The sequence below is a fragment of the Chiloscyllium punctatum genome, chromosome 6, assembly GCF_047496795.1.
Source record: "Chiloscyllium punctatum isolate Juve2018m chromosome 6, sChiPun1.3, whole genome shotgun sequence".
NCBI lineage: Eukaryota > Metazoa > Chordata > Chondrichthyes > Orectolobiformes > Hemiscylliidae > Chiloscyllium > Chiloscyllium punctatum.
This window is the reverse complement of record NC_092744.1, coordinates 35,188,208-35,202,244: the sequence shown is the minus strand read 5'-3', so window position 1 is coordinate 35,202,244 and position 14,037 is coordinate 35,188,208. Positions and strand designations below refer to the sequence as shown.

Below are 14,037 nucleotides of genomic sequence, written 5' to 3'. Positions count from 1 at the left end.
CTTTGTGCGTGGGAAATCATGTCTCACAAACTTGTCATGTCTCACAGGTTAATCCCTAGAACTCTGTGGGAAGCTAGGGAAGTGATTGTTAGGCCTCTTGCTGAGATATTTGTATCAACAATAGTCACAGGTGAGGTGCAGGAAGACTGGAGGTTGGCTAACGTGGTGCCACTGTTTAAGAAGGGTGGTAAGGACAAGCCAGGGAACTATAGACCAGTGAGCCTGACCTCGGTGGTGGGCAAGTTGTTGGAGGGAATCCTGAGGGACAGGATGTATATGTATTTGGAAAGGCAAGACTGATTAGGGATAGTCAACATGGCTTTGTGCGTGGGAAATCATGTCTCACAAACTTAATTGAGTTTTTTGAAGAAGTAACAAAGAGGATTGATGAGGGCAGAGTGGTAGATGTGATCTATATGGACTTCAGTAAGGCATTTGACAAGGTTCCCCATGGGAGGCTGGTTAGCAAGGTTGGATCTCACAGAATACAGGGAGAACTAGCTCAAAGATAGAAAACAGAGGGTGGTGGTGGAGAGTTGTTTTTCAGACTGGAGGCCTGTAACCAGTGAGTTCCACATGGATCAGTGCTGGGTCCACTACTTGTCGTCATTTTTCTAAATGATTTGGATGCGAGCATAAGAGGTATAGTTAGTAAGTTTGTAGATGACACCAAAATTGGAGTTTAATTCAGATAAATATGAGGTCATAGAGATGTACAGCACGGAAACTGCTGCATTTTGGGAAAGCAAATCTTAGCAGGACTTCTACACTTAACGATAAGATCTTAGGGAGTCTTGCTGAACAAAGAGACCTTGGAGTGCAGGTTCATAGCTCCTTGAAAGTGGAGTCACAGGTAGATAGGATAGTGAAGAAGGTACTTGGTATGTTTTCCTTTATTGATCAGAGTATTGAATACAGGAGTTGGGAAGTCATGTTGAGGACATTGGTTAGGCCACTTTTGGAATATTGTGTGCAATTCTGGTCTCCTTCCTATCGGAAGGATGCTGTGAACATTGAAAAGGGTCAGAAAAGATTTACAAGGATGTTGCCAGGGTTGGAGGATTTGAGCTATAGGGAGATGTTGAATAGGCTGGAGCTGTTTTCCACGGAGTGTTGGAGGCTGAAGGGTGACCTTATAGAGGCTTATAAAATCATGAGGGGCATGGGTAGGATAAATAGACAAAGTCTCTTCCCTGGGTGGGGGAGTCTAGAACTAGAGGACATAGGTTTAGAATGAGAGGGGAAAGATATAAAAGAGACCTAAGGGACAACGTTTTCATGCAGAGGGTGCTGCGTGTATGGAATGAACAGCCAAAGGAAGTGGTGGAGGCTGGTACAATTGCAACATTTAAGAGGCATTTGGATGGGTATATGAATAGGAGAGGGTTTGGAGGGATATGGGCCATGTGCTGACAGGTGGGACTAGATTGGGTTGGGATATCTGGTCAGCATGGAAAAGTTGGACTGAAGGGTCTGTTACTGTGTTGCACATCTCTGACTCTTTGATCCTAATGTTATAAAAGAGAGTGCTGGAGAACTAAGCACATCTGACAGCATCTGTGAAGAGAGAAAGTTAATGTTTCAAATCCATTGACTCTTCTCCAGATTGAGGGTGCTGGAAAATTATGGTTTTTGTGCTGTTGACAAAACATGTGGAATAGATGGTAACAATGCCAAGAGCAAAATACAAAGGAAATGCTAATAGTAGTAACAAGGAGATTGGGTATAAACTAGCTATTCATGATAGTAGTAAAAAGCAAGATAGTTCTGCTGCATGCTCTGGAAGGAAGGTGAAGGGTTGAGGACAAAAATATGGAAATGGGTCAGACACAGCTGACGGGGTAAAAACAATGACTGCAGATGCTGGAAGAGCACAGCAGTTCAGGCAGCATCCCAGTAGCTTCGAAATCGACGTTTCGGGCAAAAGCCCTTCATCAGGAATCAAGGCAGTGAGCCTGGAGCGTGGAGAGATAAGCTAGAGGAGGGCGGGGGTGGGGAGAAAGTAGCATAGAGTAAATGACCTGGGAGTTGCAGTGGGAGAGGGACTCACTGAGATTCTTGTAGAGAGAGGAGGAAAACTTCTTCAAGGCAGGCATCCTTGCAAGAGGATTCGCAGTAGGGTTAAAATCAACGAGGTAAAAACAATGACTGCAGATGCTGGAAACCAGATTCTGGATTAGTGGTGCTGGAAGAGCACAGCAGTTCAGGCAGCATCCAAGTAGCTTCGAAATCGACGTTTCGGGCAAAAGCCCTTCATCAGGAATAAAGGCAGTGAGCCTGAAGCGTCCTTTCAACCATAATGGAGGAATCCTCAATTGAAAAAATAAAATGAAAATTTTGGAGGTGCCCTTGTTGAAGTTGGCAACGTCAAACAATGAGTTAGAGAAATTAGGAGAATGAAGTTCTGACACAAAGCAGCGTGATGAAATGAAGTCCACAGTTTGTAATGGATACTTGCGACAGCCAATCCCAAGAAGTGAAAACAGAAGTCAAGGAATGGAAGGCAACAGTCACATGATAAGATGAAGTTGAGAAAAAGGTGGAAAATGGAAGCAATATTGAAAATCTTTCCAATTCCAAACAAAAGCAGGAAGCAGCACTAATGATGTCATTCACATACTGGAGAAAGAATTGTGGAAGGAAGCCACATGTTCCACATGCACCAAAAAGTGACTGGGATAACTGGGACCTAAATGGACACCCATAGCCAACTCTTGACTTGGAGAAACTAGAACGTAGAACAGTACAGGTCCTTTGGCCCTCGATGTTGTGCCGAGCTTTTATCCTACTCTAAGATCAAACTAACCTACATACCCTACATTTTACTATCATCCTTATGCCTATCCAAGAGTCACTTAAATGTCTGTAATGTATCTGACTCTACTGCCACTGCTGGCAGTGTATTCCATGCACCCACCACTCTCTGTAAAGAGCTTACCTCTGACATCTTCCCTAAACCTTCTGCCAGTCACCTTAAAATTATGCCCCCTCGTGATAGCCGTTTCCGCCCTGGGAAAAGGTTTTTGGCTATTAACCCCATCTATGCCTCTCATCTTGTACACCTTTGTCAAGTCACCTCTCATCCTTCTTCTCTTCAATGAGAAAAGCCCTAGCTCCCTCAGCCTTTAATCATAAGACTTGTTTAGGAATAATTTATTTAAAGTGGAGAGTATTGGTGAATGGGAAGTGTTCAGGCCCCCTTTCAAAGTAGGGAGACCTTCAGACCATCCTGATGGGGGTTTTGGGTGTGTTGAGGGATTTCACAAGCATGGTGAAGAGGAGATGGTTAGGACCAGAAAACTGGAAATTGTGGAACTGATGCACAGCATCAAAAGAATCATGTATACAAGTGGGAAGAGACTGAAGTGGGGCGGGGGCAGGGGTGAATTTAAAAAAGAGTTAATATTGAATGAAGTAAGTTCATTGGACCAGGAACAAACTGAAATGATGGGTGTGCCAAGGTTGTGTTATTCATGGATTTTGGTAGAAGGTAGAAACGGACTTTGCAGGAATGAGGTGGGAAGTTGTGGAGGGGAGATCTTCAAATGGGGTGATGTCAATGTCAGACTGAGGAGAATTGAAAAGTGGGAAAGTTATATTTCAGTTGTACAAGGCATTTGTGAAACCGCATCTGGAATACTGTGTACAGTCTTGGTAACCTTATTTAAGGAAGAATATAAATGTGTTGAAATCAGTTGAGAAGGCTTACCAGTCTGCATAGGCAAGTTGTCTTATGGAGAAAGTTTAGACAACGTAGGTTTTGAACTGCTGGAGTTTAGAAGAGCCATAGGTGACGTTTTTGATTCAGCTTTTATTGTCACACGTACTAAAGTACAGGACAATAGGAGTATAGCGAAAAGTGTGCAATGTCGCCACACAAGATGCCATCTTAGTTATCAAGGTACCTGGGTACTAAAAAACTTGGGTCAAAGTACTAAGAGAAACAATGATTATAGCAAACGGGGTTATAGTGAGTGTAACAAGTTTAGCCAGATGGATTTCACAGAATAGGAGTTCCCTGATTGGACCAGCCCAATCAGGGAGACCTGGCTGACAAATAAGAACAGGAGTGTCCCCTCCCCTTCACTGTTTTGATCACACAGCATTGCCCTCTGATGTGAAGGGCAGTGCTTGTCACTGGTCACTCGGGTGTTTTTCATATCTGCCTGGTGGTGGAAATTGAATAAAGATTCGTGCACTTTGTGTCTTTCACTGTATCTCACACTACACACACACACCATAGGAAAAAAAAAAGAAAAGAAAAATAAAAAGAAAAAAAAGTAAAAAAAAAAGAACAGGAGTGTCAGCCATCCTGCTCACTGAGAGCTAGCTCTGAGGGACCTAGATCAGTGTCCTGGACTCTCCACATGTAAATAAAGGGTGACTTGGTGATGAGATACTGGCTTCTGTAAAGTTATTTCAGTGGTAATGGAAGAAAAACATATTGTGAAGAATTTTGTTGACAACAGTCAGCATTGAGTTGGGGTAAGCATTTCTGACATCATGCCATTATTTGGGAAGCTTGACTCATTCAATCCTGCCATCAAAGACTGGGCCCAGCATGTGGAAAGAATGCATTTTTTTTCCCAGGCAAATGACATTGGGGCAGATGAAAAGCAATGAGTAATTCTCCTGGCAGCTTGTGAACCTGCGGATTTTTCAGTTATGAGGAGCTTGACTTTCTTTCAGGCACCAGATACCAAAATACTTCAAGAGTTGACAGATTTAGTTAAGGATTATTACTCTAATTCTGAGGCGTTATCGGTTTTACTTGGTAATTTGAGAACCAGAGAATCTGTATCAGGATTTTTAACCAGGTTAAGATGACTGGCAGAGGTTTAACCCTTAATGAGATGCTGAGAGACCATTTTGTATGTGGAGTTCATGACGTAAGCATGCAAAAGCACCTACTAACTGAAACCCAACTGGACTTCAAACAGGCACCACAATTGACTTTATCACTGGAAAGTGGAGTATATGAGTTGCAGAGTATTCCAAAGAAAGTGGACAACCTCGCCAGTCAACTGAGCTTGGGAAACATCAATTGCATTGCCTTTCTCAAGACATATCCTGAACGGAGACTCTTACATCAGCCCACAGAAAAACCCTAAATCATAGCCAAGCTTAGGCCAAACAGTTAAAGTTTCTTCAGATCCAGGCCAGTAAGCCATTGTAGTTGCTGCTGGTATGCGGACCTAAGACTGAAAAAGAGTAACATTAGACCTAAACTGAATAAGAGAATACATAGGCTGGAATCCAGAAGAGTGCACACCCTGGAAAGTCTACCTACATCTGGTTTGGAACAGTCAAATTGATTAGCAACATCTAAATCAGAACCAATCAAAATAAATGTCTGGTTAAGTGGTCAGCTGCTTCTAATGGGAGGGGGGGTGGGTGTTGATATTCCAGTCATTAACAAATTTCATTCTGGATTCCAACTCTGAGGTTTACGCAACACTTAACTAGACTGTGATCCTATACTGGGGAACCTTTTAAGATTAAGAGTGCAACATCGGTTCCAGTCTTTTGAGAAGCAGCTGGTTCAGTTACCACTGATTGTAATAAAAGTTTCAGGCCCAGGCTTAATGGGGTCAAATTGGTTGAGAAAGATTCACCTTGATTGCTCAACATTTTTCAATTTAAAAATGGCTGCCTGAGTGAAGTCCTAATTAAATATCCAGAGGTTTTTCAGGAAGGCCTAAGGACTATCAAAGGAGTCAAGGCCAACTTGCATGTTGACCAGGAAGCAATTCTATGCTTCTGTCAAGCCGACTTAGTGCCTATTGCCTTATGGGCGAAAGTAGAGGTAGAAATCAGAAGCCTGGAAAGTGAAGGAATCATCATACCAGCCCAGTTTGCAGAATGGGCAACACTAGTTGTACCAATTGTGAAGTCTAACATCTTGATTTGCATTTGTGGGGATTTTAAACAAACAGTAAGCCATATTTCACATGATAAATATCGAATCCCTCACATAGAAGATATATATGCAAAGCTGGCAGGAGGGCTGTCCATGACAAGGCTGGACATAAGTAGAGGGTGGCAATTTTTAATTTATTTATTCATTTGTGAGATGTGGGTATCGCTGGCTGGCCAACATTTATTGCTCGTCCCTAGTTGCTCTTCAGACGGGTGATGCTGAGCTGTCTTCTTGACTTGCTGCAGTCACTTGCTGTGCCATTAGGGAGGGAATTCTAAGATTTTCACCCAGCGACAATGAAGGAATGGCAATATATTTCCGTCAGGATGGTGAGTGGCTTGGAGGGGAACTTGCAGGTGGTGGTGTTGTCATGGATCTGCTGCCTTTGTCCTTCTAGAAAGAAGTGGTTGAGGGTTTGAAAGATGCTGTCTGAGGATCATTGGTGGATTTCTACTGTGCATTGTGTATATAGTGCACACTGTTACTTGAGTGTCAGTGGATAACAGACTGGGTGCTTGCGGGTGTCGTGCCAGTCAAGCAGGTTGCTTTGTCCTGGATGGTGTCAAGCTTGAGTGTTGTTGGAGCTACCCATATCCAGGCAAGTTGGGGAATATTTCATCACACTACTGACTTGTGCCTTGTAGATGGTAAACTGGCTTTGGGGAATCAAGAGGTGCGTTACTCAGTGCAGAATTCCTAGCCTCCAATCTGCTCTTGTAGCTGCTGTGATTATGTGGTGAGTCCAATTGAGCTTCTGGTCAATGATAATCCCCAGGATGTTTATAGTGGGGGATTCAGTGATAGAAACACCATTGAAAGTCAAGGCGTGGTGGTTAGATTGTCTCTCATTGGTAATGGCCATAGCCTGGCATTTGTGTGGTGCGAATATTACTTGCCACTTGTCAGCCCGAGCTTGGATATTGTCCAGATCTTGCATCTGAATATGGACTGCTTAAGTATCTGAGGAGTTGCGAATGGTGCTGACCATTGTGCAATCAATGGCGAACATACCCACTTCTGACCTTATGATAAGAAAGGTCCGTCATGAGGCAAGTGAAGGTTGAATACAGTCTTGATATTAAGGGCTGTCACACTTACCTCATCTCTGAAATTCAGCTCTTTTGTCCATGTTTGAACCAAGGCTGTAATTAGGTCAGGAGCTGAGTGGCCTTGGAAGAACCTAAACTGGGTATCACTGAGCAGATTATTCCTGAGCAGGTGTTCTTGATTGTACAGTTGATGACCCCTTCCATCACTTTACTGACGATCGAGTGTAGGCTGATGGAACGGGTGGATTTGTTCTGCTTTTTCTGTACAAGACATGCTTGGGCAATTTTCGGGTAGGTGCCAGTGTTCTTACTTTACTAGAACAGCTTGGCTCAGAAGTGATCAATTCTGGAGCACAAGTCTTTAATACTATTACCAGAATGTTGTCAGGACCTGTAGCCTTTGTAGTATCCTGTGCCTCCAACAGTTTCTTGCTATCACATGGAGTGAATCAAATTGGCTGAAGACTGGAGCCATCTCCTTTAGTGAGTTGTTTAATTGTCCACGATTGTTCACATCTGGATGTGGTGGGACTGTAGAGCTTAGATCTGATCTGTTGGTTGTGAGATCGCTTAGCTCTGTCTATCACTTGTTGCTTTCGCTGACTGGCATACAAGTAATCCTGTTTGGTGGCTTCACCAGGTTGACACCTCATCCTCAAGTATGCTTGCTGCTGCTGCTGGCATGCCCCCCCCCTCCCCCACACATGCACACGCACCTGCACACGCACTCACTCACTCACTCCATTGAACCAGGATTGATGGTAACGGTTGAGTGGCTTTGCCGAGACAAGGTTACAGAGATTGTGGTGGAGTGCAATTCTGCTGCTGTTGATGGTCCACTGTGCCTGATGGATGCTCAGTGATGAGTTGCCAGATCTGTTTGAAGTCTGTCTCACATAGCACAGTGATAGTGCCACACAACACGATGGAGATTGTTCTCATTGTGAAGGCTGGACTTCATCTCCACAAAGGCCTGTGTGGTAGTTGCTTATACCGATACTGTCATGGACAGATGCATTTGCAGCTGACATGTTGATAAGTATGAGGTCAGGTATGTTTTTTCCCTCTTGTTTGTTTCCTCACCACCTGCCGCAGAACCCAGTCTCGTTGATATGTCCTTTAGGACTCGACAGCTCAATCAGTAATTCTGTTGCTGAGCCACTCTTGGTGATGGACATTGAAATTCCCCACCCAGAGTATGTTTTGTTCCCTTACCATTCTCAGTGCTTCCTCCAGGTGTTGTTCAACATGGGTGAATACCGATTCATCAGCTTAGGGATGGTGGTACGTGGTAATAAGCAGGAGGTTTCCTTGCTCATTTTTAACTTGAAGCTATGAAACTTCGAGGTCTGGCGTCAATGTTGAGGACTTACAGGGCAACTCCCTCCCAACTGTATACCTCTGTGCTGCCACCTCTGCTGGGTCTGTCTTGCCGGTAGGACAGGACATATCCAGGGATGGTAGTGGTGGCGTCAGGGTCATTGTCTGTAAGGTATGATTCCAGGGGTGTTTCTGCTATTGTCTTTTCCTGTGCCTCAGTCGATGCCAGGTGAGCAATTCAGGTCCATTCCTTTGAGACTTTGTAGCGATTGGTACAACTGAATGGCTTGCTAAGGGCACTTGCGAGTCAACCACATTGCTGTGGCTCTGGAGGCTCATTTGGCCAGATCAGGTGAGGATGACAGACTTCCTTCCCTGAGGGATGTTAGTGGGAATGACCTAGTAAACCCTGGATTCGGTTACATGTCAACTATGCAGGAACTTTCATGGGCTCAATGTTCTTAATCATTGTGGATGTCCATTCAAAGTGGCTGGGTGTGCATAGAGTTCATTCATCAAACACAGGAACGACAATAGAAAACCGGTGCATATCTTTGGCAATACATGGACTCTCTGAAGTGTTGTTCATAACAACAGGTTTGCTTGTCAGCAGGGAATTTGGGTATTTTGTAAAGTTGCACGTGATCGACATATAAGGACAGCTCCATGCCATCCATCATCCAATGGTCTGGCAGAAAGAGCAGTCCAAACTTTGGCAGGCTTAAAAAAAAAGGTTACAGTTTTGCTAGATAGCACACTGTACAGGTTCCAATTTGATATTAGGACCACCACTCATTCTACTACAGGGATAGTTGGAGGAGTGTTGAAACAGCATCAGGAACACCACTCTCCGTTAAGCAAGAGAGACAGTTTATTTAAGGTGACAAAGTTTGGTGTAGAAACCATAGGAATGCCTTGTATGGGTAAGAGGCATGGTCAACGCGAGGTCAAGTCCAGTGCTGTGCAAAGGTCAGGTAGGTGTGACAGTCCTAAACAACGACATGGACGATATGAAAGCTACAAACTCATAAATGGTACAGGAGCAAAATATGTCTGGCTCCTTGACAACCTTTCCAACTGTTCCAGAATCAGGTGGTTCTCCCTCTCCAGCATGCGTTGAAGATACCTCGGAGTCTGAGATGGACACAGTGGATGTCACTATCTCGATGCCTTCACTGCCTGAAGAAGAGAATATCATAGAGATGTACAGCTTGGAAACAGACGCTTCGCTCCAACTTAACTATGCCAACCAGATATCCTAAACTAATCTAGTTCCATTTGCCAGCCCTTGACTTATATCCATCCAAACCCTTCCTATTCATGTACCCATCCAGATGCCTTTTAAATGTTATAATTATCCCAGCCTCCACCACTTCCTCTGGCAGCTCATTCCATACACGCACCACCCTCTGCGTGAAAAGGTTGCCCCTTAGGTCCCCTTTAAATCTTGCCCCCTCACTCTAAACCTATGCCCTCTAGTTCTGGACTCCCTCACCCCAGAGAAAAGACCTTGTCTATTTACCCTACTCATGCCTCCCAAAATTTTATAAATCTCTAAGGTCACCCCTCAGCCTCCAATGCTCCAGGGAGAACAACTCCAGCCTATTTAGCCTTTCCCAAAGCTCAAGTTTCTTCCAAGACTCTCCAGGCACAAGAGGTGAGCTAAAGTGCATTACACACCACCCATATCAGGCAGAGTTGGAGGAACCTGACCCGATGGTAAAATGCTCAAAAGAGGAGCTGCAAAATAAAAACAGCCAATGTCCTCAGACTTAGAGGAGGATGGATATTGAGTTATTTCACAGGTTATGCTGAAACATACAAGATCCTGAAGGGTTTTGACTAGGTGGATGTGGAGAAGACATTTCCTCTTACAGGAAGATCTACAATGGGGTAATTGTTTAAAAAGAAGATGTCTTTGGAACTTTTCCTGAAAAGGTGGTAAGAGTGGAGACTTTTTTAAAAGTAGAAGTAGATAAATTCTTTATAAGATAGATGGGTGAAAGGTTATCAGGTGTAGGTGACAGTGTGGTTTGAGATTACAATCAGAGCAGCCTGATGTTATTAAGTTGTGGAGCAGGCTTGGGGCCAATGACCTATTCCTTCCTATTCCTTGTTCATCTGTAAGCTATTCTGGCACTAGCTGGTCTTAATTGCTGACAGTTTAAAATCTCAAGCTTAAAAATGTGTTGCTGGAAAAGCGCATCAGGTCAGGCAGCATCAAAGGAACAGGAGAATCGACTTTTCGGGCATAAGCCCTTCCAGCAACACACATTTAAGCTCTGATCTCCAGCATCTACAGTCCTCACTTTCTCCTAGTTTAAAATCTCAAACCTATTTTCAAAGATTATGCAACAATGTGTTGCATAATGTAGCAAATGTAATGAATTGATTGCCACAGATTTAGTCAAATCTGCTTTCTAGCTCAATAAAGCCATTTTTGTATCCTGTTTCAGGTTATGGAATTTGATGAGCCATCTGTTCTTCTCGCCAATGAAAACTCAAGATTTTGTGCAATGTTTGCTGCTGCTGAAAATAAAGCCACAATAAAGGGCTAACAAAGTCTACAGAATTTTCTTCAGAATTAACTTACTTGCTGCTTGTGATAAGTTGTCAACATTTCTCTATCCTGGGACAACATATCCTCAGTTGTTTTACAACAACTTAGACTATTTATGTATGCCCAGAGTAATTTCAAATACTCTAAGACTTTGTTTTCTGAATTTTCTTTTTGGATTTTTAATTGAAAGCTGAGCTAATTCTATTAACTACAAATCAATTCAAGGTTCAGGGAGCCTTAGATGTTAGTTTCAAATGCCTATAAGTTAAGCCTCACACATTACAGATCTATAAATCAATACATAGAGTATTTGCAGTGCGTAAATGCTATGCTTTATTTTGTATTCTATTTTTGCACTGTTACATTGTGCTTTCTTTTATATTTTACTCCTGTACAGTTTTACACTGTATCAGGATTTGCTATTTAACTGTGAGACAGTTGTCAATGTCAAGTTATATTTATATAGAATAAAGATTACACCAATTCATAAATCAAATTAATATTCTTCACTGTTTAATCCAGACAGCAGTAGATGTTGTCATGTAAACAGTACCAAATAGATTTATTTTAGTCATTCTGATTCTAGTATGGCACTAAATTCTTTGGAGTTTTTTTTGTTACTAGGAAAAATATACCTCAGGTTCAAATTATTTTACCGTATGATTTGTACTGTTGACATTTATTGTCCATGTGCACTATGGGTATAAGCTACTTCCTTAAGACCATGTAAAAGTGGTTCTTGCTGTTACCATAGAATGCTTGTTGTACCAATCCTGGCCATGTTGCACGTATTTGTCACCTTGTAGAGTTTAGAGCCTTAGCATGATTTTGCAAATCAAGAAAACCTGCCTTGTTAAATCTTTAAATATAAATAAACTATTTTATGTTAATACATTTTATTTATCCTGGGTCTTGTTTTGAGAATACTGACAATAAATTATGTATACTTGTATTGAGGACACATCATAGAACCTGAAAAGTACATTGCACGACATGAAATGTTTTTGAAACAGAGTCTTAAAATGTTTACACGTATGTCCAGTGTGGAATTCTTTTTTTCCAAGGCAGGGTTTCCCACTCCACTATCTGACATGAGTGGGTTAGGCTAAGAGTCAATCTGCTGACTTAAATCTTTATTTAAAGATTGGCAGCTGACTATCAGTCATCATTAACTGATGCAACTTCCCTAGCAACATCTCTTCCAATCAGAATCTACTTGTCAACCAATCAGCTGTCACCTCTCATATAGTATAAATATTATTTTCCCATTACTCTGTTATTTCTTAAGAATTGTCTCTGAGTGCAAGATGAGAAACTTTGACAAAATATCTTTTATCAGCAATACTCAAGTTCTGTACTGCCAAATGATCACTTACTACATTTTGTGGTTGGTTTTCCATCCTTTTAATAACATACCCGAAAGTTCTTATGAAATTTTGTAAGTTGCTGCAGGGTGGAAAAAAATTACACGAATTAGTAGGGTTAATTCTTGTATTTTTAGACTATGTTCCCAAACTCCAATGTCAGTGCCTGCGTTCGCTGGTATGTATCTGTGGAAGTTTTCACTTTGACAGTGAAATAAACAAGAGCTCAAGTCAAAGTTTTTATGTTCTGTTGTAAATCCTGAGATGTTCATACAATCTGTACTTCCACTGTCTGCCTTTATCACAAGTTAAATTAGGTGTACCGTATATTTGCAAAAATATTAGTCTTAATAGTCTTGGAAGAAAAGACTAAGGTCATACTTAAGGCTGAGATTGATTCCCCTACTGACCAAGAATCTAAGATAATGAGGAAAATGCAGAAAAGTGGATGTGAGGAATATTCAGTTAGCCTTGATCCTATTGATTGGCAGAGCATGATCAAGGTACCAAATAGCCTATTCCACTTCCTCATGGTCTTTATTAATTAGTCCATACTGCTATGTAGTATCCATTCATAGAGTCATAGAGATGTACAGCTCAGAAACAGACCCTTCGGTCCAAATCATCCACGCCGACCAGATATCCTAACTTAATCTAGTCCCATTTGCCAGCACTTGGCCCATATCCCTTTAAACCCTTCCTATTCATATTCCCATCTAGATGTCTTTTAAATGTTGTAATTATACCAGCCTCCACCACTTCCTTTGGCAGCTAATTCCATACATGTACCACCCTTTGCGTGAAAAAGTTACCACTTAGGTTTAGGATGAGAGGGGAAACATTTAAAAAGGGACCTATGTCCTCTAGTTCTGGACTTCTCCACCCATGGGAAAAGACCTTGCCTATTTCTCCGACCCATGCCCCTCAAGATTTCATAAACCTCTAGAAAACATCCTTTACTGAATTCCAGCTGTGCAAAAACACTTCTTTTTGCAGATCAAGTAACTAATTTAGCAAACCATACCTTTAGTCCCTTCACTCAAGTCATTTAAGACTCTAGGATAAAGTTGATCAGGAATCTGGGCATTTAACAGCGTGCAGCTCCAACAGCTCAGTCAGTATTAGTTCTCTGGATGATGATAGTTTCCTCCAAGTTCCTCCCTCCTTTCCATTTCCTGCTTTATAGTTGCTTCTGCAATCTTACTTACATCCATCATACTGAAGACTGATATAAATACCTGCTCAATTCAACTGCAATCTCCTTGTTTTCCATTATTAATAAATACTCCAGACTCACTTTCTATAGGATTGACACCTGCCTTTTTTTTAAAAAGAATTTGTACAAACTCTTACAAATCTGTTTTTGTATTTCTAGCTAGTTTTCTTGAAAGCTAATTTTAATCCTCACTTTATTTACATTCTTGTTTGTTTGTATAACCAAATAGCTTTAATTGGATTGAATTAGCTTTATTGTCACGTACTCAAATGAGTACAGTGAAAATTTTACAAGTCGTCATTTATGGCATCATCTTAGGTACAAAAGGTACCAAGTACAGATTCTTCAGTAAAGTTCTTTCGGGAAACAAAAAAATTAGATAAATAAAGTAGTAAGAGCTCCTAGCTGAGACACTTCTGTGCCTGTGAATGTAGTAATTGTACATAATAACCAGTTGTAAAAAACATTTGTCAGATCCTTCAATACGACATAATTCTCACCTAGTTTCTGAAGTTATGAGGAATAACTGCATTGCTTGGAGGCAATTCAGTTCAAAGAAAACCTAAGGAACAGTTCAGACATACAGAATCAAGTGTAACTCAGCAAAA

The 14,037-nt window shown here is 41.7% G+C and overlaps 1 protein-coding gene across 7 annotated transcripts in view; it reads left to right on the top strand.

Moving 5' to 3' along the window:
- The window catches only part of abcc5 (ATP-binding cassette, sub-family C (CFTR/MRP), member 5), a 130,395-nt gene extending 118,652 nt beyond the window's left edge, over positions 1-11,743 (top strand). For all 7 annotated transcript variants that reach the window (XM_072572419.1, XM_072572421.1, XM_072572420.1 and 4 more), the window contains one exon: positions 10,746-11,743. In XM_072572419.1, the coding sequence (XP_072428520.1) occupies positions 10,746-10,847 (102 nt within the window). In that variant the 3' untranslated portion in view covers positions 10,848-11,743. The remainder of the gene's footprint in view (positions 1-10,745) is intronic.
- The last annotated feature ends 2,294 nt before the right edge of the window (positions 11,744-14,037 follow it).